The sequence below is a fragment of the Mauremys mutica genome, chromosome 2 (assembly GCF_020497125.1).
Source record: "Mauremys mutica isolate MM-2020 ecotype Southern chromosome 2, ASM2049712v1, whole genome shotgun sequence".
In the NCBI taxonomy this organism is placed as follows: Eukaryota; Metazoa; Chordata; order Testudines; family Geoemydidae; genus Mauremys; species Mauremys mutica.
The window spans coordinates 219120261-219144773 of record NC_059073.1 but is presented as its reverse complement, the minus strand read 5'-3'; the positions used below and the strand labels follow the sequence as shown (position 1 = coordinate 219144773).

Here is a 24513-nt window from a genome sequence, read left to right as displayed (position 1 = left end):
GGTAGTAACAGGGGACTTTATCTACCCAGATATCTGTTGGTACAGTAATATGGCAAAACAAAATCTCCTATGAGTTATTGGAAATACATTGGAGTCAACTTCTTATTTCTGAAGGTGGAGGAAGTAACTAGGGGGAACCCATTTTACACTTGATGCTGAGTAACAGCACTGGCTGTTAATCTGAAGTTAGAAGGGAATTTAGGTGAAAGTGATCATGAAATGATGATTTCATGATTCTAAGAAAACTGTCAGAGCAGCAGAATAAGGAATATGGACTTCAAAAAAGTGAACTTTAACAAACTCGGAGAATTGATAGGTAGGGTCCCACAGGAAGAATATTGAGGGGAAAAAAAGGACTTAAGGAGAGCTGGCAGTTTCTCAATGAGATAATATTAAAAGCACAACAGCAAACTGTCCCAATGTGAAGGAAAAATAGGAAGAATAATAAAAGATCAATTTGATTCCACCAGGAGCTCTAATGACCTGAAAATCGAAAGGGAATCCTACAAAAAATAGCAACATTAACAAATTATAAAGGATGAATAAAATAGAATAGCAGAAGCACATAGGGACAAAATCAGAAAGGCAAAGGCACAAAATGAGCTACACCTATCAAGGGACATAAAAGGCAACAAGATAAGGTAATATATTAGGACCAAGCAAAAGATGACGGAAAGTGTAGGTCCAATATTTAGCAGAGAAGGAGAGCTAATTATGGATAATATCAAGAAAGCCGAGGTGTTAAATGCCTATTTGGTTTCAGTCTTCACTAAAAAGGTTAACTGTGACCAGATGCTTAACACAATATTAACAAGTAGGAAGGAACATAAGCCAGAATACAGTAAGATGTTAAAGAATATTTAGATAAGTTAGATGTATTCAACTCAGTAGGCCCTGATGAAATTCACTCTTGGGTACTATCTGGCTAAAGCAATCTCAGAACCATTAGCTATTATCATTGAGAACTCATGGAGGATAGGTAAGGTCCCAGAAGACAGAGGAAGGGCAAACATAGTACATTAAAAAGGAGAACAAAAAGAATCCACAGGTTATAGACCAGTCAGCCTATCTTCACAATACTTGGAAAGATACTGGAATAAATTATTAAACAATCAGTTTGTAAGCAGCTAGAGAATAAGATTATAAGGAACAGTCTGCATGGATTTATCAAGAGCCAAACATGCCAAAGCACCGTAATTTCCTTCTTTGACAGGGTTACTGGATAAGGGTAAGCAGAAGATGTCATATATCTTGATTTTAGTAAGGCTTCTGACATAATCCTAACATGAACTCTCATAGGCAAACTAGGGAAATGTTGTCTAGATGAAATTACTGCAAGGTGGGAGCACTACCGATTGATAAACTCAACATTAACAAGTCACCGGGACCAGATGGCATTCACCCAAGAGTTCTGAAAGAACTCAAATGTGAAGTTGCGGAACTATTAACTAAGGTTTGTAACCTGTCCTTTAAATCGGCTTCGGTACCCAATGATTGGAAGTTAGCTAATGTAACGCCAATATTTAAAAAGGGATCTAGAGGTGATCCCAGCAATTACAGACCAGTAAGTCTAACGTCGGTACTGGGCAAATTAGTTGAAACAATAGTTAAAAATAAAATTGTCAGACACATAGAAAAACATAAATTATTGAGCAGTAGTCAACATTGTTTCTGTAAAGGGAAATCATGTCTTACTAATCTATTAGAGTTCTTTGAAGGGGTCAAACAAACATGTGGACAAGGGGGATCCGGTGGACATAGTGTACTTGGATTTCCAGAAAGCCTTTGACAAGGTCCCTCACCAAAGGCTCTTACGTAAATTAAGTTGTCATGGGATAAAGGGGAAGGTCCTTTCATGGATTGAGAACTGGTTAAAAGACAGGGAACAAAGGGTAGGAATTAATGGTAAGTTCTCAGAATGGAGAGGGGTAACTAGTGGTGTTCCCAAGGGTCAGTCCTAGGACCAATCCTATTCAATTTATTCATAAATGATCTGGAGAAAGGGGTAAACAGTGAGGTGGCAAAGTTTGCAGATGATACTAAACTGCTCAAGATAGTTAAGACCAAAGCAGATTGTGAAGAACTTCAAAAAGATCTCACAAAACTAAGAGATTGGGCAACAAAATGGCAAATGAAATTTAATGTGGATAAATGTAAAGTAATGCACATTGGAAAAAATAACCCCAACTACACATACAACATGATGGGGGCTAATTTAGCTACAACGAGTCAGGAAAGAGATCTTGGAGTCATTGTGGATAGTTCTCTAAAGATGTCCACGCAGTGTGCAGAGGCGGTCAAAAAAGCAAACAGGATGTTAGGAATCATTAAAAAGGGGATAGAGAACAAGACGGAGAATATAGTATTGCCCTTATATAAATCCATGGTACGCCCACATCTCGAATACTGCGTACAGATGTGGTCTCCTCACCTCAAAAAAGATATTCTAGCACTAGAAAAGGTTCAGAAAAGGGCAACTAGAATGATTAGGGGTTTGGAGAGGGTCCCATACGAGGAAAGATTAAAGAGGCTAGGACTTTTCAGCTTGGAAAAGAGGAGACTAAGGGGGGATATGATAGAGGTATATAAAATCATGAGTGATGTTGAGAAAGTGGATAAGGAGAAGTTATTTACTTATTCCCATAATACGAGAACTAGGGGGTCACCAAATGAAATTAATAGGCAGCAGGTTTAAAACAAATAAAAGGAAGTTCTTCTTCACGCAGCGCACAGTCAACTTGTGGAACTCCCAGGAAGTTGTGAAGGCTAGGACTATAACAATGTTTAAAAGGGAACTGGATAAATTCATGGTGGCTAAGTCCATAAATGGCTATTAGCCAGGATGGGTAAGAATGGTGTCCCTAGCCCCTGTTCGTCAGAGGATGGAGATGGATGGCAGGAGGAAGATCACTTGATCATTGCCTGTTAGGTTCACTCCCTCTGGGGCACCTGGCATTGGCCACTGTCGGTAGACAGATACTGGGCTAGATGGACCTTTGGTCTGAACCGGTACGGCCGTTCTTATGTTCTTATGTAAAGACCATACTGAAAGTAGTTACCAATTGTTTGCTGTCAAACTGGGGGGAAGGGGGGTGTAACTAGTGGGGTCCCACATGGGTCTGTCTGGTACTATTCAATACTTGTATTAATAACTTGATTAATGGAGTAGAGAGTAGGTTTATAAAATTTGGAGATGACACCAAGCTGGGAGGGGTTGAAAGCACTTTGGAGGACAGGGTTAGAATTCAAAATGACTGACAAATTGGAGAATTGGTCCTAAATCAACAAGATGAAATTCAGTAAAGACAAATGCAAAGTGCTTCACTTAGGAAAAAAATATCAAATGCACAAATACAAAATGAGGGATAACTGGCTAGGCAGTAGTACCACTCAAATGGATCTGGGGGTAACAGCAGATCACAAACTGAATAAGAGTCAAAAAATAAAGTGATTCAGTTGCAAAAAAAAGTTTAGTATCATTCTGCAATATATTAACAAGAGAATCTTAATAATAGGAGATATACCAATCTCCTAGAACTGGAAGGGACCTTGAAAGGTCATCAAGTCCAGCCTCCTGCAGGACCAAGTACTGATTTTTGCCCCAGATCCTTAAGTGGCCCCCTCAAAGATTGAACTTGCAACCCTGGGTTTAGCAGGCCAATGCTCAGGCCAATGCTCAAACCACTGAGCTATCCCTCCCCCCACAAGAAAGACAAAGGAGGTAACTGTACTACTCTACTTGGCCCTGGTGAAGCCTCATCTGGAGTAGTGTGTGCAACTTCATGCACCACTCTTTAGGAAAGAGGTGGACAAACTGGAGAGTCCAGAGGAGGGCAACAAAAGTGATAAAGGGTTTAGAAAATCTGATTTATGAGAAAAAGGTTAAAAACTAGTCTTGAGAAAAGAAGACTGAAGGAAGAACCTGATGATAGTCTTCAAATATGTTCAGAGCGGTTATGAAGAGGATAGTGATCAACACTGGACATAGAGAACAGAAGGTAGGACAAGTAACAATTGGCTTAATCTGCAACAAGGGAGATTTAGGTTAGATATTAGGAAAACACAACTATAAGGATAGTTAAATATTGGAACAGACTTCCAAGGGATGTTGTGGAATCCATGTCATTAAAGGGTTTTAAGAAAATGTTAGACAAACACCTGTCAGGGATGGCCTATCTCAGTATGGGGGTGGCTTGGCTAGATGGTTTACTGAAGTCCTTTCCAGCTCTAGATTTTTATGATTCATTTATTGTATATCATAAGTATTGATTACAGTGTGTTTTTCATGTAAATGAATTTCATGGACTGAAAGGTATATAGTAGAGTACATGCACATGATAACAAATGACTCTGAACTGGAGAAATTATGTATGACCAGGTAATTAAAGACTACAATAACAAATATGATCAAAGGGACATAATGAAGGCTGCATAGTAAAAGTTTACTCAATTCCTTACTTGCCATGCAAGCTTTTTTTTTTTTTTTTTTAAACTGATTTTCCTAGATTCTTCCCATACCCCAATTCCATCATTTGGAGCTATTTAGGTGGATACTACCAAAAAATGCCTTGTCCCACACACCTTTCATGTTCACAGGAGGGAAAAACCTCTCCTGCAAACACAGGTGCTGTGGAGCACCTGCTGTCACACTTCGTAAGACCATCAGAGTAAAGTCCCTCCTCCAGAAGAGTTTGAGAGCTCCATAAGACTCCTACTCCAGCTATAGACCTGCTAGATGGAGCCTTGCTCATCTGCAGTTCTACATTCCTTAGCAGGTCTGAGCTATGGTGACCCTAGACAGGCCAGATTGTACGGAAGGGAGGCATGGGTGCCATTGAAACAAACCAGGATTTGCATGGAAAAGCACTATGATCCAAGCACAATATATATATTTTGTATAAACAGGAACTTGCTGAAGCTTTACACCATTGTACTTCGAGCCCAGCATGTAACTTTTTTCTGTGTGAAAGCATATCAAGGGCTCCTTGGCCTCCCAAGCCTCATCCCCAAAATGAGCTAGTTTTTCTCCTACTCTCTCTTGTGACCTTTGAGAGCCTGAAAGAGAGCAGCTCTACTGTGAAGTTCTTAGGGTATATCTTCATGCAAAGTCAGACTCCTACTCAAGTCTTGCCTCAAACCATCCTCCTGTCTATATAAAATCCTCTCACTCAAATATGGTGGTTCTTTCAACCTAGGTTAGCTGGCTCATCTGGGAATATAGGCTAAAATCCAAGTGAGGTTTTCACTTGAGCTCATAAACCACCCACTTTGCAATGAGGATTCAACCTAATCACTCAAGTGCTGACAGTCCTCAAATGCCTGCCCACAATTCCCTCTGTGTCCCCAGAAGTTACAGGCAAGTTCTCCCAGGGAAAGAATCAGCGCAGTTCAACTTACTGCAGCACAATGGGATGGCCCATAGAAGTCCTAGCGATACACAGCACCAGTGAGGAGAGTAATTTGAATATGGCTTTTCAGTGTTGTTGCTCACACCTGAGTTAGGCTGACCCAGGTGCTAATCACCTAAGTTAGCGCTGCAGAGAAGACACACTTAGGATACACCTGTACAGCAATTAAACATCCACAGCTAGCCTGGGTCAGCTGACTTGGGCTTCAGCTGCAGGACTGAAAAACTGATGTGTAGATGTTCAGGCTCAGGCTGGAATCCAAGCTGTGGGATCCCGGGGGGAGGGGAAGGTCCCAGAGTCCAGGCACTAGCCCAAGCCCAAATGTCTACACAGCCATTTTTAAGCCCCACGGCCCAAGCCCCGCAAGCCTGAGTCAGCCAACATGGACAAGCTGCAGGTCTTTTACCCCAATGTAGATGTATTCTTAGAATGTTCAGCAATGGAACCAATGGCTGCAGAAGAAGAGCTCATTTCCTGTTTCTCTAGCACAGTGATTCTCAAACTTTTGTACTGGTGACCCCTTTTACATAGCAAGTCTCTGAGTGTGACCCCTGGTTATAAATTAAAACCACTTTTTTATATATTTAACACTATTATAAATGCTGGTGGCAAAGTGGGGTTTGGGGTGGAGGCTGACAGCTTGCAACTCCCCACATAACCTCCCAACCTCCTGAGGGGTCCCGACCCCCAGTTTGAGAACCCCTGCTCCAGCAGAACCTTAGGAGGGTCACAAGAGCCCTCTCTCAACCCTTTACAACTTTTGCATGGATGGAGGGTAGGGCTTCTATAGGATATGCTTAGGTTAGTCTATGGCCAGGGCTTATTAGTTCACTTTTTGCTATGTGGCTAGAGTTAACCATGTATGTACAGGAACTCTTCACTTAAAGTCGTCCTGGTTAATGTTGCTGATCAATTAGGGAACATGCTCATTTAAAGTTGCGAAATGCTGCCTTCTAATGTTGTTTGGAAGCCGCCTTTTTGTCCACTGCTTGCAGGAAGAGCAGCGCGTTGCAGCTAGCTGGTGGGTGGTTGGAACCATGGCGGACCAGCAGCCCCCTATCAGCTCCCCACTCCCCTAAGTTCCCTGTGCAGCAGCTGTCCCTCCCCTCAATGTCATGTGCTGCTCCTGCCCTCTGCCTTGGAGGTGCTCCCAGAGATTCCTGCTTGCTGTATGGGGGGGGAAGAGGGGAAAAGGGGGGCTAATGTCAGGGTGTCTCCCGCTCTCCCCTGCTCCTGCACCCTGCTTACCCCATCTTCCATAGAGTGGGGGGGGGGACACGACGGAGGAAGGGAGCTTCTAGGCAGTAGCTGCCATCTCAGGTCTCAGCAAGCTGATTTAATTAACAAAGCAGTGTACTTAAGTCTGGGGTCAGCTACTTAAAAGGGGAAATGTGCATTTTCTCTCTCACACACAGGGTGTGTGTCTCTGTCTGCCCTCCCTCCTTTCCTGCTGCCTTGTACAGTGTTCTGAGAGTTAACCTTTCAGGGCTCAGTCAACTGCTAGTTCATTTAGCAGTAAGGCATTCCCTGGGAAATATCCCACCCTCTGACTCCCACTTCAACCAAGCTTCACAATCATCATCACTGTGTACTAGTATTAAATTGTTTGTTTAAAACTTATAGTCTTGTCTGGTGAAAAACATTTCCCTGGAACCTAACCCCCTCGTTTACATTAATTCTTATGGGAAAATTGGATTAGCTTAACATCGTTTCGCTTAAAGTCGCATTTTTCAGGAACAAACTACAACGTTAAGTGAGGAGTTCCTGTATATATGTATGACAGCAAACACAAGAACCAGATGTGCTCAATAAAGAAACAAGCACTAAAGAAAGCAGGCAAAATTTATTTTTCACATGGAACACTTTATAGCCTTTCAGTGACATTCACCAAGTAAGGGACACTATTAGGCAACCAGAGGCAAAGATTCCAGCATTATTTTACTTGAGGCAGAGACATTGCCTCCATAATGCTTCCAACCCAATGAATAAAACCAGGTCTTGGAGCAGGTTTTGGGCTTCCCTATAAAAAACAGTCACTAAGCCAGTCCTTTAAGAAAATCCTTGAAGGAATGATTGAATGTGACTCACAATGATAATCCATCCTTATACAAAGCCCCAATAGATATTTAACCAAATATATAAATGAGCAGATCGTCTTAACTTAAGGTTTCAATTCCAGAACTGTGTCAAAGCACAGTTCTACCTAAAAAGGATGATCTGGCTGTTAGGGCTCTAGCCTAGGATTCGGAGATTTGGGTTCAAATCTCTGCTCTGCCACAGACTTCCTGTACCACTGTGAGCATGTCACTTAGGCCCAGATTTTTAAATGTAGTTAGATACTGCTCCACCTGGTGTTGCAACATCTGACTTGCAGCTGATGCTCACTAGCACTAGTGCTATCAGTGGTGTAAAAGTTAATGTAGACAGGGCTCAGGCATTTTTACTATGTCACGAAAGCCTGAACAGAGGCACATTGGTTCAAAATTCTCCAGCATAGACAAGGTCTTTGAACAAATACAATTAGTATTACCCAAGTGATGAAGGTGGAAACAGTGCCTATATGCTGCCTTTTAAGCCCAATGCCTTATATCTACCTAGCTGTGCAGTCGAACAGAACTGCAAGACACAAACTTTGAAGAGCAAGGCTTTTAGAAGTTACAACTTTTATGCTAATTCAAAGTTTTTCTAAACAGAGAAATATTACTTGTGCATTGAAGGTACTTTAATAGAACAGTTTAGATAACCTAACTCAAAATAGTTACTTTACTGAGTTTCCAAAGAATAAAAACAGTCTGCATCAGAAGTTAAATAGATCAAAAAAGCATTAATTTCAGCAGTTTCTATTTTTTAAAATACTCACACTTTTGTTCCATTTCTTTCATTTCTTCAGGAGGAATTTTTAATTTGTCAATATGCTCTCTTACAACACTTGCCCACTTTTGTAAGGAATCCAGTGCAGTCCAAGGCCTAGACATGTCTACGACCAGCATAACCAGAGTGTCCTTTAGAGAGTTAGCTTCCATTGCAAATTTAAGGAGACCTTTATGATACAGGTCACCATCCAAAATCCACACATTACATCTTGTTTGATCTGTAATAAAAAGTAGAAAATACAGATTTTAGTTTATGTCTTGTAAATTATCCTTTTAAAATGTAGTCTATAGGATCATGATTAGTATATTAGAATTGTGTTGACAGTTCTACTAATATCAGATTTCTTAGCTCCTGGCCTCCATGACACGGTACGTAAAACCCAAGGAACATGCACCATCTTTGCATACAGTAACTCCTCACTTAACTTTGTAGTTATGTTCCTGAAAAATGCAACTTTAAGTGAAACGATGTTAAACAAATCCAATTTTCCCATAAGATTTAATCTAAATGCAGGGGGTTAGGTTCTAAGGAAATTTTTTGGGGGCAGACAAAAGGCATTATATACTGTACTGTGGTTGGAAGGTGCCCCTGGCTTACCCCACACAGGCACAGCCCGCTGCAGGCAAGGATGCAGCGGCAGCTTCTCCCCAGAAGAACAGGCGCCTACTTTGCCAGGGGATGCTACAGGCCCGCCTCTTCCCGTCCCCGCTCCACTCAAGGCCTCTTCCCACCCCCCACTTCACCTCCTCTCTGGAGAGAGAGACAGTGCTTCCCCACTCCTCCCCCTCCCTCCCAGAAAGTCCTATGCGCTGCCAAACAGATGTTTGGAGACGGGGGAAGTGCTGGGAGTGAGGAGAAGGCGGCAGAGAAGAGGAAATTGTGCAGTGCTCCCTTGTAAAGTCACTGCTCTTTCACAGAATCTTTCAACGTTATAAGGGAGCATTGCACAACTTTAAATGAGCATGTTCCCTAATGGAGCAGTGACGTAACTTTGAAACAACGTTAAGCAGGAGGATGTTAAGTGAGGAGTTACTGTACCTTATATCTGCAATTTATCAGCCAACAAATTGGTTTCTTTAAAAGAAGAGATACTTTAAAGAAGATATTTGTAAAGAACAAATCATGTCAAACCAATCTGATAGCTTTCTTTGGTAGGATAACGAGTCTTGTGGATAAGGGAGAAGCAGTGGATGTGGTATACCTAGACTTTAGTAAGGCATTTAATATCTCACATGATATTCTTATCGATAAACTAAGCAAATATAATTTAGATAAGGTGGGTGCATAACTGGCTGGATAACCGTACTCAGAGAGTAGTTATTAATGGTTCCCAATCCTGCTGGAAAGGTATAACAAGTGGGGTTCCGCAGGGGTCTGTTTTGGGACCGGCTCTGTTCAATATCTTCATCAACAACTTAGATGTTGGCATAGAAAGTACGCTTATTAAATTTGCAGATGATACCAAACTGGGAGGGATTGCAACTGCTTTGGAGGACAGGGTCATAATTCAAAATGATCTGGACAAATTGGAGAAATGGTCTGAGGTAAACAGGATGAAGTTTAATAAAGACAAATGCAAAGTGCTCCACTTAGGAAGGAACAATCAGTTTCACACATACAGAATGGGAAGAGACTGTCTAGGAAGGAGTACGGCAGAAAGGGATCTAGGGGTTATAGTGGACCACAAGCTAAATATGAGTCAACAGTGTGATGCTGTTGCAAAAAAAGCAAAATGTGATTCCGGGATGGATTTAACAGGTGTGTTGTGAGCAAGACATGAGAAGTCATTCTTCCGCTTTACTCTGCGCTGGTTAGGCCTCAACTGGAGTATTGTGTCCAGTTCTAGGCACCGCATTTCAAGAAAGATGTGGCGAAATTGGAGAGGGTCCAGAGAAGAGCAACAAGAATGATTAAAGGTCTAGAGAACATGACCTATGAAGGAAGGCTGAAAGAATTGGGTTTGTTTAGTTTGGAAAAGAGAAGACTGAGAGGGGACATGATAGCAGTTTTCAGGTATCTAAAAGGGTGTCATAAGGAGGAGGGAGAAAACTTGTTCACCTTATCCTCTATGGATAGAACAAGAAGCAATGGGCTTAAACTGCAGCAAGGGAGGTTTAGGTTGGACATCAGGAAAAAGTTCCTAACTGTCAGGGTGGTTAAACACTGGAATAAATTGCCTAGGGAGGTTGTGGAATCTCCATCTCTGGAGATATTTAAGAGTAGGTTAGATAAATGTCTATCAGGGATGGTCTAGGCAGTATTTGGTCCTGCCATGAGGGCAGGGGACTGGACTCGATGACCTCTCGAGGTCCGTTCCAGTCCTAGAGTCTATGAATCTATTTAAATGCATCTTAACTTCCCTAGAACAAGTTCCTGAAGGTGAAAGCACATTACCTCAACATAATACTTGGCACTTGTGTAAGTGATACTTATATCTGCAAGTACTTAATGTTAGTCTTCATTAGTATTAGTGTAAAGCAAGTACTATAGTAATAGAATATTTAGGCCTTCAATGCCCAAAACTATCAGCTGTCCCTTAAGAATTGAGCTAGATCAGGGCTGAAGGATCACTTTTACATCCCCGCTTTGAGCAGCCACAATCCAATATGGCTCCCTCTAATGTCTCTGCCTCTCTCTATTCGGCTATGTCTACACTACCACGGTAAGTCGACCTACGCTATGCAACTCCAGCTATGTGAATACCATAGCTGGAGTCAACGTACCTTAGGTCGAGTTACCGCAGGGTGTCGACGGGAGAAACTCTCCCATCGACTTTACCTCTTACGAGAAGAGTAAGGTGAGTACAGGGGTCAACTGGAGAGCAATCTGCTGTCGATTTGGTGGGTCTTGACTAGACCCACTAAATCGACTGCCAGTGGATTGATCTTAGGCTGTTGATCCCGGCTGTAGTGTAGACATAGCCTTCTCTATGATACCCATAAGTACTAGGGACTGGGTGTGCCATGGCATGATGGGCCCAAAAGGGCAGAAACAGTACCAGGCCTTGAAAAAGGTGGAATTACAGGAAACAGAAACCTAATTTTTTTGCAGGGGGAAAAGAGAAGAGAAATGGACAGGGATACTTTACAGCTAGTCCCCTACATCTGCAAGAAATACAAAATATCCCCTCCCAAAAATACTTACGCTCTTAAGTTTAATATAAACATTCATTTTTAATTACACATTTTTCCCCCCAGTGAGCCATTTAAAAGTGTTGGAACATTTACAGTTGTCAGGTTCAGTAAAATGAGGGCAGTTTTCCTTTAAAATCTTGTTTTTAGTGCTCATTAAGAGTGTTGATTTGACAACATTGGATATGGAGTATTGTTTATTCACATAACAGGTAAATACAGCATAGTCAGAAGCGCAAACTTCACATCACTTATCCACTGTGCCTCATCCATCTTCCTCCTCTCCTCCCCAGTGACTCAACCCCACTTTTGTGGTTACCCTTATCCCTTTACAGTTCCCCACCACTTCTGCCTACTTTCCTCCTCTCTACCTTGAGCTCCCCACTCCTCCCACCAGCACAAATCTAAGTTCCACATCTGCAACCTTGTGACCTCTGGTGACATTTACCCAAATCCTGGCCCTCTCCATCCCCACCCACTACATTCCCCACCATGCCTCTCATACCACCATTCTTAATCTCACACCCATCCTCCTCCTCCATCTTTTATCTTGAGATATCTAGAAAGATCACAGTAATCTATGACTATGATGCTCTGTACCTCGGGGGAACACCCAGCACCCCCATGTTAATCCTTGTAAAATGATTGTGTGGTATCCAATGCAAAATGTGTCATATTGGGTGTCTTCGGAAGGCTCATGGTTATTATAGTGATGTTCTAGTAATTTTTACAGTAAAGTTATAGGTTATAATTTCGTGTATATAGTTATGAGGCTGAAAATGTATCCCATGGCTTAAAGCAAGCCCAGGCAAAAAACTCTCCAAGAACAGAGAGGCAGTTCACACCTCAGCAGGGCAGGCATTGGACAAACCCAGCCCAACCTCACAGGAACAAAGGACACTGGCCTAGGCAGCAACAAAAGAATCCGTTAGACTCTGGAGCAGGGGTCCCCAACGCAGTGCCCGCGGGCGCCATGGCGCCCACAGGGGCATCTAAATGTGCCCACGTCCTGGCCGGTGGTGGAGCATCCGCCGAATTTCTGCGGCATTTCGGCGGATGCTCCACCGAAAAGGCTGGGGGCCACTGCTCTGGAGGGAGTCATCCCCCTTCCTTTGGTCAGTTTGGAACTGCGATGAAATAATGCTCACCTGACTCTGAAGGGGGGGGGCAAACCCAAGAGGGAAGAAATGACATGATAAAAGGGAAAGACATTTGCCACGCTCTCTCTCTCTCTCTCTCTTCCACCTACATTTACAGACACCACACCAAGCAACTGAAGCACTGATCAAAGGGGAGAGCCTGGCTGAAGGGCAACCAGCCAGTCTGTGGTGAGAAGCATCTATGTTTGTAAGGGCACTGAAAGTGTTAAGATCAGCTTAGAATGAGTTTTGCTTTTATTTAATTTGACCAAATCTGACTTGTTATGCTTTGACTTATAATCACTTACATTTTATCTTTGTAGTTAATAAAACTGTTTATTCTACCTGACTTCAGCTTCCATGATGACGACCTAACCCAGCCCTTTAACTGCACATTTCCTTGATTTTACCTCTTCATTCAAACTGTAGCCCTGGTTCAATGCTCCCACTCATCAAAAATGACATTTCACTGGATTTTGTCTTCTCCAAGGACCGCTTTCTATTATTTGTTACCAAATTCCCCCTCTCCGATCTGATCTCCTACCTTTTTTCAGCACTGTGCATCAGCCACCCCACTCCCTCAACCTGTCACTGCCTGTGACCTCCATTCCATCAGTGTTGATGACTTTTCCATCTGCTCCCAGCCCCCTCTTCCCTTTTTTTCCATTAATATGGTTGTTTATTCTCTCCATGCTTCCACCCTTAACTTTTGCCCCCCTCTCCTATTGCAAGGTCTGCCCTGCCAACCCCTCTGGATCACCCACAACATTTGCTTCCTCTGCTCCTGCTATGCAGAACATCTCTGGAGGAAGTCCCAGGACCAGTCTGACTTTATCCACTACGAATTTCTCTTCCTTCCTGCTATCTTTCTAGCTAAAACAGATCTACTTTAACTTAATTGAATCCATGCCCACAATCCCAGCTGCCTTTCTGCCACCTTTGACTTATTCCTCAAAACCTCTCCCTCCTCTAATTCTCTCTCTGCACAGGATCTCGTCAATTTCTTCCAAGAGAAAGTTAACAAAATGTGTGACCTTCCCTTCCCCTCCTACAATGCTCCTCCTCCATCACAGACTCAAGTTTTTGTCTGCTCTCCTCTAAACCATCCACTTCCCTCAGTGACCCCATCCCACCCCCTCACAACAACTCACATCCCCACTTTAGCCTCTTGATCGCCCCTGGCTCTTTCCCCTCACAATACAAGCATGTGTAAGTCTCTCCCATCTTTAAAAAGCCACCATTGACCCCATTTGTCTCTCTAATTACTGCCCTATCTTCATTTCATCTCTAAATTCATTGAATACACGGTCTACAATTGCTGTCGGTAGTTCCTCTCCTCCAATTCCATCCTAGACCCACTCCAATCCTGCTTCTTGCATTGAAACAGTCCTCACCAAAATCTACAAAAACCTCTTCCTCAAAGCTCAGAGCCAGGACTCTATTCTTATCCTCCTTGACCCCTAAACCACCTTTGATGCTACCAACCATGCAGGTTCTGAAATCTTGTCCTCTAGCTTCCATGACTGTCCTCTTCTGGTTCTCTTCCCACCACTCTAAACACTCCTTCAGTATGTCCTTTGAGGACCCTTCTCAACCCTCCTTCAAATTTCTAGGGAGATTCCACAAGGCTCTGACCTTGGGTCCCTGTCTCTTCTTCCTCTACATCTTATCCCTGGGTAATCGCATCCACAAACACAAATGTAACTATTCTCTCTATGCTGATGACTCTCAGATCTACTTCTCTACTTCAGACCCGTCTCCTTCTGTCCAAACTAAAATCTCAGCCTTTCTTACAGCTCCTCAGGGATGTCTAGCTATGAGCTCAAACTCTATATAGCTAAAACAGACTATTATTCATCCCCCCAACACACACACACCCCTCTTTTCTCAATCACTGTAGACATCACCTGCCTGTTACTCAGGACTGTAACCTGGGTGTAATCTTCGACTCGGACCTCGCTCTATCCTCATTTCCAGGCTACCCCTAAGTTTTGCAATTTCTTTCTGCATAACATCTGGGGGATATGGCCTTTTCTATCCATCCAGGCTCTCATCTCACACCTCAATTACTGCAATATCCTTCTCTCTGAAATTGACAAATGCAATCTTTCTCCACTCATCCATGCAGACTGCTGCTGCAAAAATAATCTTCCTAGGCCATCGTTTTGACCATGTCATTCCTTTCCATCCCTCCACTTGCTCCCTCTACTAATGCATTAAACACAAGCTACTTGTGGTCACTTTCTTGGCTCTTCACATCCTATCCCCATCCTACACTCATTCACTACTGAAATGTCACTTCCTGCCTCCTATCCCCATGATGCCAACCTACATCACCCACTTTTTTGAAAATTCCAAACAAGTACCTTCCTGTTTTGTTCCAGGTTGCCCCTCATGCTTGGGAGGGGCTCCCCATAAACATCCACAAATCCACCTCAATTTCCCACATCAAATATCTCCTTAAAACTATCTTCTGCTATGATGTCTACAAAATACTGGACAACTAGGCTACTGATGTGCTGAGACTACTCTATACCATGCTGGCCAATACTATCTCATTGTTTCCTCACACATTCCTGTTGGTCTGTTGTCGTCATATATTGTAAGCTCTTTGGAGCAAAGACCATCTTTTTGTTGTCTATTTGTATAGCACCTAGCTTAATGGGGTCCTGGTCTTTGACCAGGGCTCCTAGGGGCTATAGTAATACAATAATAAGTATTCTAAAGACACAACACCATTCTATCCTTGACAGTCTAAACAGAGGGTACCTATCATGATGATTTCTGTTATGCAGCTATTCGCTTATTGGGAATTGGACACACATTTCACATAAACCAAACTGCCACTTTAAGGTAAGTGTTACTAAAGACCTGGGCTAAATTTGAGCAAGTGACCTAGGAAATTAAAAACTCCATATCCCATTATTAGCCTGTAAGCCATACAGTTTAGAATTAAAAATCTTCTCACTGCTGAGGAGAGACAACTGATACTTACCATCTCTATCTTCATCATGCACATTTAAGTACAAGTATTCCATTCCTCTTCCTTTCTTGTACTCCTCTATTCCTTGAAGTTTGCCTATTAAGCTAGTTTTTCCTGCACCATCTTCCCCTAGAAAAAGACAAAAGTTAATATAGATCAAATCTTTGAGTAAATAATGTTACCTACTGACAACTTCTTTTGGGGCAAAGTGAAATATCAGGTAACGATGGCAGCCACTCAGCTAGAAGCTCATGCAATCTGAAAACATGAGTGTTCGATTTATTCCAAACATATGCATCAGCCTCAACATAACAAATACAAATCATGTCTATTTATAATAATATATTTACCACCACTGTAGTTTTTCTACTGTAGTATTTTTAATGTTCTTCTTATTTCCTAGCTTAATTAACATTTTCACAGTATTGCACAATCACTAATTATTTAAGTTAAATTTTGACATTCAATATGGTTTAAGTCCACAAAAGCCTAGATTTCAATTCAATCCATGAGAATGCACAGTATTATTTTTCCAATATGAACACGATAACAGACAGTAAGTATATTATTCAAATATCTTACAAATACTATAAAGTCAACTGCAAAGTGCAGTAGTCTAAATCTTAATGTTTTGTACAATCTTTTTAAAAGCAGTTAAATGAAATGTCTTCAGATGAGGACTGGGAAAGGAAGAAATGAACAACGTTTTTCTCCAGCAAATTAACTTTCCCAAAAGTAGTTCCCTGGTTGCCACTACCACAGACTTTAAGTCAGCCCTCCATCAGGGTGGTAAGCAATAATTACAAGGGCAGATTAAAAGGTGGTGTGTGTGAAGAGGGGTGTCACATTTTCCTTCTTTTCTCTTTAAAAAAGGATTTATAGCCCTTATGGTTGCAGATATCACATCAAAAACAAACTAAGTGATGCCTATCTAAATACAAGTATCAGAGGGGTAGCTGTGTTAGTCTGGATCTGTAAAAGCAGCAAAGAGTCTTGTGGCACCTTATAGACTAACAGACGTATTGGAGCATGAGCTTTCGTGGGTGAATACCCACTTCGCTGGATGCATGTAGAAGTGGGTACTCACCCACAAAAGCTCATGCTCCAATAGTCTGTTAGTCTATAAGGTGCCACAGAACTCTTTGCTGCTTTTATCTAAATACACATGCAGTCTGAAACAGCTCTAAAGAAGTGCTAACTATCCCGTCCATTTCAGCAAAGGCCCTGTGAACTCTTCAATTCTGTAGCCAAGAGACCATGGCATTTTTTCCAACATGACAGAGAATTTGGCATTTTTGCCACGGAAGTCATCATTTTGCTGCAGCAAAGGCATGCTAGGGCCTGGTCAGAGCCGTAACTAGCTATTTTTGAGCCCGAGGCAAGCATATAAAATTGCCCCCCCCCCACCCCTGAAACACACACCAGTGCCACCCGCCCTGCGGAAACAAACCCTCCTTCCCCAGCGGCACCTTGCCAAAACAGCTGTGGGCCGAAAAGGAAAGGGGAGGGGGAGAAACGGCACCTATAGGGTGACCAGATCACAGCAGTAAAACAGGACCCGCCCCCTCCCAGCTCAGCCCCACCATCACACCCCTTTTCACCCCCTAGCTCGCTGCGTCCCTCCTAGTCAGTCCCTCACCCACCACTCGCCTCTTTTCACCTTCTCCCTCCCCTGCCAGAAACCCCCATGTCCACCCCTAGAGCCCCTGCTGGCTCACTGCTAGCCTCTTTGCCCACCCGCCACTTGCCCACCTGCTCGCCCCCAAGTATAAAGCCTTTTTCAAAGACCCAGGGGTCACTATATTACTGCACACAGCAGTCAATCAATGCAGTTGTAGATAAATCTCTGCATTATGCATTTTTGTATTAGGTAGCATAATTAAGGTAAAAGAAAAATGTCTTTTTGCTACAAGTAGAATAAGATCTCCCCCCACTTTGTAATCAATTGCCCTGTTGAATGAATGAGGTGTGAATGAGGAAGGTGTGGAAGGCAGGCACCTCCAGACAGCTGCAACCCTTGGAGAGGGACTGGGAGCCAGACCAAGAACAATCAAACTTGTCAAGTGGTCTGACTAGAGAAGAGCAGACATACTAATGGCCTAGGGGGTTACAAGCAAGCACCTTCCTTTGGGAACACCCTCTTTGCAGCCCAGAGAAAAGCAGCAAAAAGGACCAACAGACACAGATTTTGAACCTGGGAGATTTGCCCCCCTCTAGCCACTGACTTGACGCTCACCTCCTCACCCCTCCACCCCCAAGTATAAAACCTCATTCAAAGACCCAGGGGGTCACTATGTTAAGTCTGAACTCTTTATGCACTGAAACTTAACTCAGACTACATGTCTCTGTCTGAAACTTTTAATCAAAAGTTTTGACCTGCGAACTACTCATGACCCTTCCCCTCCCAATAGGTAGCCATAAGTAGCCATCTCCTCCTTTGTCTTCTCCAATTTGCATTTTAACCTGTTTTATCCCGTAGAATCTTGATTGATTATGCATGACCATTATGATCTGTTAATCACTTTGTTTACTTCTGTGTATAAACATTGATGCTCACCCCTAATAAACTTGCCACACTTACTCCGAAGCTCTGCTTTTAAGCTAAGGATGGTGTGAGCCCGTTGATCAACGAATTGTTGTCTGGTCTCTGACAGATTTCTGAGCCCTATACCAACTCCGCACAAACTCGGGTGCTGGAGAGGTGAGTAGGACTTGCTTTTTACCTAACAATTTGGGGGCTCGTCCGGGATTCCTTCTGGTGCGGTGCCTCTGTCCAGTGGTCAGACCACTCATATACGAATTGGCAGGCGCCACGGGAGATTTCTCCCAGCCAATTCAATATTGAGGGGTCGTGTACTGGACAGCAGGATAAACGCCAGTTGGAGGGCTCCTGTCAGACACCATGGGTCAAGGGACTAGCGTGCCTCTTGAGAGTCCGCTGGGGATTGTAAATAAGTTATGGATTGAAGGGAAACTCCCAGTACAGACAGGAATGTCTAGGAGGAAGTTGTACACACTGTGTGTAAGGAATTGGACTGGGTATACCGCGGTATTGGCCGACCCGGAGATGAGGTGGCCTTCGTATGGCTCTTTCGAACAGGCTGCCTTAAGAGGAGTAAGGAGCCAGATCGAAAAAGACCATCCGGGACAGTTATGTTACTGGTTTTGTTGGGACACAGCAGCAGAGCTGTGGAAATCTTTAAAAATTATGGCAGTCAGGTATTCTTCCGGGAGTGAACCCCCTCCATGTTATTTCGATGAAGGGTGTAAACCACGGCGTGTTTTAACTCGTCAGTTGGTCCCCACTGCACCTGCCCCTATTCCTCCGCAAGGGGACTCTCTCCAGAGCGCAGAGGGGAATCTGCAGGACTCCAAATTGGAATCTCTGCAGAGGGATAAGGAGGAATTGGAGGGGCACACCTCGGAAGGAGTTTTGCATGGGAGAAAGAAAGGGAAAGTAGTAAAAAGAAAGAGAAAAAGGAAGAATATAAGTTGATGGCTTTAGCTTTTCGCGGTGGTATTCGAGGCAGAAGCCGTGGCCGTGGCAGGGAATTTCAGGGTGCTCGGGGAAGAGGGTCCTGGCAACCCCAGCCATCAGGAAATTGTTTTCAGTGCGGACAGCCCGGTCACTTTAAACGTGAATGCCCCTGGGGACGCCCAGAGGGTCCGGTCGCATCCGCAGATACTTACACCAGGGACAAATACACCCCTGCACCACCAGCCCAGCCCGTTCCTCAGGCCTGGATCAACTACGGGCAACAGCAGCAGCTGCAGCAAACTCAGCCTTCTCAATGACGGTACCCCGGGGCCGAAGGCAAACAATGTGATGGTCTTATTTCCTTAATGTCTTTAGCCGGCTCTTTCCTCACTTTCTCCCCTCCCAGCAAAGAGCCTCGTCTAACCCTTTCAGTCCAGGGACTGCCTGTCTGTTTCCTCATTGATACTGGAGCTACTTTCTCTCTTTTAAATCATGCCCCCTCTCCCTGGCTATCCTCTGAGGTTAAAACTGCAACTGGGGTGGAGGGCAACCCACAGTCTCTGGGACTCACTTTGCCTCTAAATGTTATTTATGCTGATAAATGTTTTTTCTCACCGTTTTCTTTTTTCCCCAGCTTGTCCGATCCCTTTGATGGGCCGGGATTTACTCTGTAAGCTTGAGGCTACTTTAACCTGTACTCCTGAAGGGGTAGGATTATTGATGACAGTGTTAGGAGATTCGGCCCCAGCTCAGGGTAATTGGGAAACCCCCCCCCCTCTCTCCCCTGACCTCACTGACTTGCCTTTAACCCTCTGGGGAATTTCTGACACTGATGTTGGCCTGCTCCTTTCGGCAGAGCCAGTAAGGATTCAAGTGAAGCCCTCCTTAGCCCCCCCGTCAGTCCCCCAATACCCCCTGTCGCTGGAAGCCCGGAAAGGCATCCGCCCCATTGTCGAGGGATTCATTGCACAAAAGCTAGTCCGCCCTCAGCGCACTCCCTGTAATACCCCTATACTGCCTGTCAAAAAGCCTCCTAAAAAGGACGGAGACCCTATTCGTTGGCGCTTTGTACAGGATCTACGGGTTAATAACAACTATGTGGTCCCTCTTCATGCAGTAGTTCCTGATCCAGCTACTATCATCAGCCAAATCCCCTGGGATGCTGAGTGGTTCACTGTTATTGACTTAAAATCAGCCTTTTTCAGCATTCCTGTGCACCCAGACTCTCAATATCTCTTTGGTTTCACCTGGGAGGGACAAAGTTATGTCTGGCAACGACTTCCTCAAGGCTACAGAGACAGCCCCACGATTTTCAGCCAATGCCTACGCCACGACTTGGAAGGCTTCACCAGTCCGCAGGGATCCACGTTAGTCCTATACGTAGATGACATCCTACTAGGTAACCGCGAAGAAGCCGCCCTCCGCATCGATGGTAAGGCACTTTTATTATACCTACACACCAGAGGCCACAAGGTAGACCCTAACAAGATTCAGTGGGTCTCACAAAAGGTTCGATATCTGGGTTTCCTGTTAACCCCAGAGGGGAGACAAATGGACCCAGCCCGCATAAAGACTATCCAAAACTGCCCTCTGCCAAACACCAAGAAACAACTTCGAGGTTTCTTAGGATTAATTGGCTTCTGTCGCCCTTGGTTGCCGTCCTGCGGGGAGTTGAGCAAACCGCTCCACCGACTCACTGCTAACCTTGCTCCTGACCCTTTGCAGTGGTCCCCAGACACGATCCAAGCCTTTCAGTTACTCAAGGACAGTGTGGCCTCCTCCATGTCTCTCCGCCCCCCCAATTACAGCAAACCCTTTCACCTTTTTGTCCACGAGAGGGGCGGAATTGCTAGTGGCGTCCTTACCCAGCTGAGCGGGCCCCACCATTTCCCGCTTGCTTTTTACTCCCAGCAGATCGACCCTGTCGCTCAGGGAACCCCATCCTGCACCCGGACTCTGGCAGCAGCTGCCCTGCTGATCACAAAGGCAAAGAGCCTGACCCTGGGTCATTTTACCACGGTCTGGATCTCTCATGCCTTGTCAGCCCTTCTGCGTAGGGGCACGACCCAAGTCTTTTCGGCCCATCGTCAGCAGCAGCTAGAGGCCAAACTCCTAGAAGACACTAACCTAATTTTTAAAAGGTGTGGGCCCCTTAATCCAGCTACCTTGCTTCCTGACCTGCCAGTCCTCCAGGATCAGCACAACTGTGTGAAAGTAGTTCATAGCATCTTACAAATAAAAAACAACCTGTTTGACGTGCCACTGGACAACCCTGATTGCATCCTCTTCTCGGATGGAAGCTCCTTCTATGTTGATGGCAAGCGTTTCACCGGTTATGCAGTCACCTCTGAATGGGACATTCAAGAGGCCGCCTCACTGCCAGGCAACTGGGGAGCCCAAGCTGCCGAACTCTATGCCCTGGCCCGAGCTTGCCAGTTGGCCGCTGGTAAGACCGTTACCATTTTTACTGATAGCAAGTATGCTTTTACCCTGTACTGGTACCCGCTGCTGAACTACAGTCGTGGGAAAGCCTTGGAGCCACTCTGGTCAAAGGGACCTGGCTTATGCCGGATGGCCGAGCCTGCCTCCCTCGCTCCACATACCCCGTGGCAGTTCGCTGGCACCATGATAAGGGGGGTCACTACGGCACGCACGCCCTTGTGGACACCATCGCTTGCTTTTGGTATGTTCCAGGCATTCAACCCTACTGCCTGTCAATAGTGAAAGCATGCAGCACATGTCAGCGTAATGAACCTGCTCCGCCTCTTAACAAAATTAAGGGTAAAAAACCTCTGCCTGCTGCTCCATTTCAACATCTTTAAATTGACTTTGCACATATGCCAAAGGCTTTTGGGAAAAAGCACCTTCTTGTTTTGGTTTGCCCTCTGACAATAGGGAGCTTAAGCTTACATTGGCTAAATACTGTCAGGAAACAGGGTTAAACTGGCCTCAGGTACTTCCCTTGGTCCTGTTTCACCTTCGTACTCGCCCAACCCGTGTATTGGGATTATCCCCCTTTGAACTGCTCTATGGACACCCCCCTTTCAAAGGCGGGGAGCTACCTCGTGCTGATGTTTCACTATTGGGAGGGGATCATATTACCGCGTGCCAGTTTCTCTCCCTACAGGCTCGCCTCCGTACCCTTTGGAAAGCGATCCACCCGTTCCAACCAGGGGACTTCGTCTGGGCCAAAAAGTTCGTTCGTGGCGACGCCCTCCAGCCGAGGTTTACTGGACCCCACCAGGTTCTTTTAACAACCCAGACTGCAGTGTTCCTGGAAGGACGCAAATCCTGGATCCACCACTCCCACGTCAAGCCAGCCGTAGTGGACCACAGTGATGAACCAGCAGCTCTTGCCACCACTGAGGATACTGCCTCTAACCAGTGGACCAGCTTACCTCTTTCAGACATCAGACTTAAATTGACTCAAAAAAATGAGAGGACCTTTTATTCTGACAACTGTATGTTTTTTATTATGCCTTTTTATTTTTATTTTCTGCTTATGAAAAATGCTGTGTTTTTGTAAACAACACCTACCCTGACACTTTTCAACGTACCAAACATCTAAGGGAAATGGCTAAGAACTACTCCTCTGGCCAGCCACCTTATGATTGGTGGGGAGCCTTATGGAATTGGCTGCCTGGATTTGGGTGGGTTAAAAAACTCTTGGTGGGTGTTGTTGGGGCCATAGTAATCCTTATAATACTGTGTTGCTGTATTCAATGTGTCCCCTCCCTCATAAACTCATGTGGGTCAGTTTATTCTTTTTCTACTTCAGCCAAAGGCCTTACTCTCTTCAAGTTGGCCCAGGCTGAAATTGCCAAGCAACCTTTGGCTCCTTAAAATAGGGTGTAGCTTTGGTAAATAGTTATCCCAAAGCTACAAATGGAGGAATGTTGAGTCTGAACTCTTTATGCACTGAAACTTATCTCAGACTACATGTCTCTGTCTGAAACTTTTAATCAAAAGTTTTGACCTGCGAACTACTCATGACCCTTCCCCTCCCAATAGGTAGCCATAAGTAGCCATCTCCTCCTTTGTCTTCTCCAATTTGCATTTTAACCTGTTTTATCCCGTAGAATCTTGATTGATTATGCATTACCATTATGATCTGTTAATCACTTTGTTTACTTCTGTGTATAAACATTGATGCTCACCCCTAATAAACTTGCCACACTTACTCCGAAGCTCTGCTTTTAAGCTAAGGATGGTGTGAGCCCGTTGATCAACGAATTGTTGTCTGGTCTCTGACAGATTTCTGAGCCCTATACCAACTCCGCACAAACTCGGGTGCTGGAGAGGTGAGTAGGACTTGCTTTTTACCTAACAACTATATTAATGCATGCAGCCATCAATCAATGCAGTACCAAAAATTAAAATACTGAAAATGGATCCACCGATTCGCCGCCTCACCCCCCCCCCCTCCAAGTATCAGGGACGGCAGGTTTGTAGAAATTTTGGTGGTGCCCAGAATGCTTAGAGCTCCCCCCCAACACCCCCGAACTCTGCCCCATACCTGCCTAAGGCTCTGCGAGGGAGGTTGGGTTGGGGGAGGTGGTCTGGGATGCAGGCCCTGGGTTGGGGCAGGGGATTGGGGTATAGGACGGTTGAGAGGTTGGGCTCTGGGATGGAGTCTGTGGTGCGGGCTCTGGGATAGAGTTTGGGTGCTGGGTGCAGGCTCCAAGCTGGGGAACAAGGTGGGGTCCAGGCTCTGGGAGGGAGTATGGAGGGCTGGGTGCAGGCTCTGGGCTGGGGCATGGGGTGGGGGTGCAGGATGGGTGCAGGCTCTGGGCAGGAGTGCGGAGGGCTGGAGGCAGGCTTTGGGACAGAGTTTGGGGGCTGGAGGGGGGGGAGGGCTCTGTGGGGGAGGGGACTGCAATTACATATGGCTTCCTTCCTCCCCAGCTGCCCCTCACTGTAGCCTCACTGGGGGTGGGGGATGGGGCTGCCCCTTGCCTAGTCTGCAGGAGTGGTGGCAGGGGAGGGAGTTAGGGAGGCAGATCACAGGGTCAAACACTCACCAAAGCCCCAGAAGCTGCTCAGGCGAGTGAGATCCACTGGCTGCAGATGATCCTGTCTCCCACCGGAAGCCCCCTCGGCATCTCCTCCAGGTGGGTGCTGGGGGAGGGGAGGGCTGAGAAGCACATGTGTGTGCCCCTCCTCTCCCCCTCCTGACGTGCAGCAGCTGCCTCAGCCGACTACTGGGCTGCCTGCTGGCATCCTGTTGCCAAGGCAGCAGCAGCTTTCATTCTGGCAGGGACACTCTAGAGCCTTTCTGCGCCCCTCAGCTTTAGGTGCCCGAGGCAAATGCCTCACTCGCCTCGCCCTTGTTACGGCACTGGACCTGGTACTTGTTCAATCTCCCCACAAAGGAGAGTTAGGTGAAATGAGTTCTCCACCTCAAGGTTGCAACCAATCCACACCTCCCATACTGGGAAATGGGAGGTGGCTGTAGTATGGAAGAAGTTGAAAACCACTGTACTACAGAGTTGCCTCTGTG

At 45.0% G+C, this 24513-nt stretch overlaps 1 protein-coding gene across 2 annotated transcripts in view; it reads right to left on the bottom strand.

The window, feature by feature from the left end:
- Window positions 1-24513, bottom strand: part of DYNC1LI1 (dynein cytoplasmic 1 light intermediate chain 1) — a 63467-nt gene that overhangs the window by 23912 nt on the left and 15042 nt on the right. The window contains exons 1-3 of one of the 2 annotated variants that reach the window (XM_045005502.1): window positions 24035-24160; window positions 15548-15664; window positions 8269-8499 (exon numbers count right to left, since the gene is read on the bottom strand). In XM_045005502.1, the coding sequence (XP_044861437.1) occupies window positions 8269-8499; window positions 15548-15590 (274 nt within the window). In that variant the 5' untranslated portion in view covers window positions 15591-15664; window positions 24035-24160. Of the gene's footprint in view, window positions 1-8268; window positions 8500-15547; window positions 15665-24034; window positions 24161-24513 lie in introns of those variants that run through there. The other variant, XM_045005501.1, reaches the window with a different exon arrangement.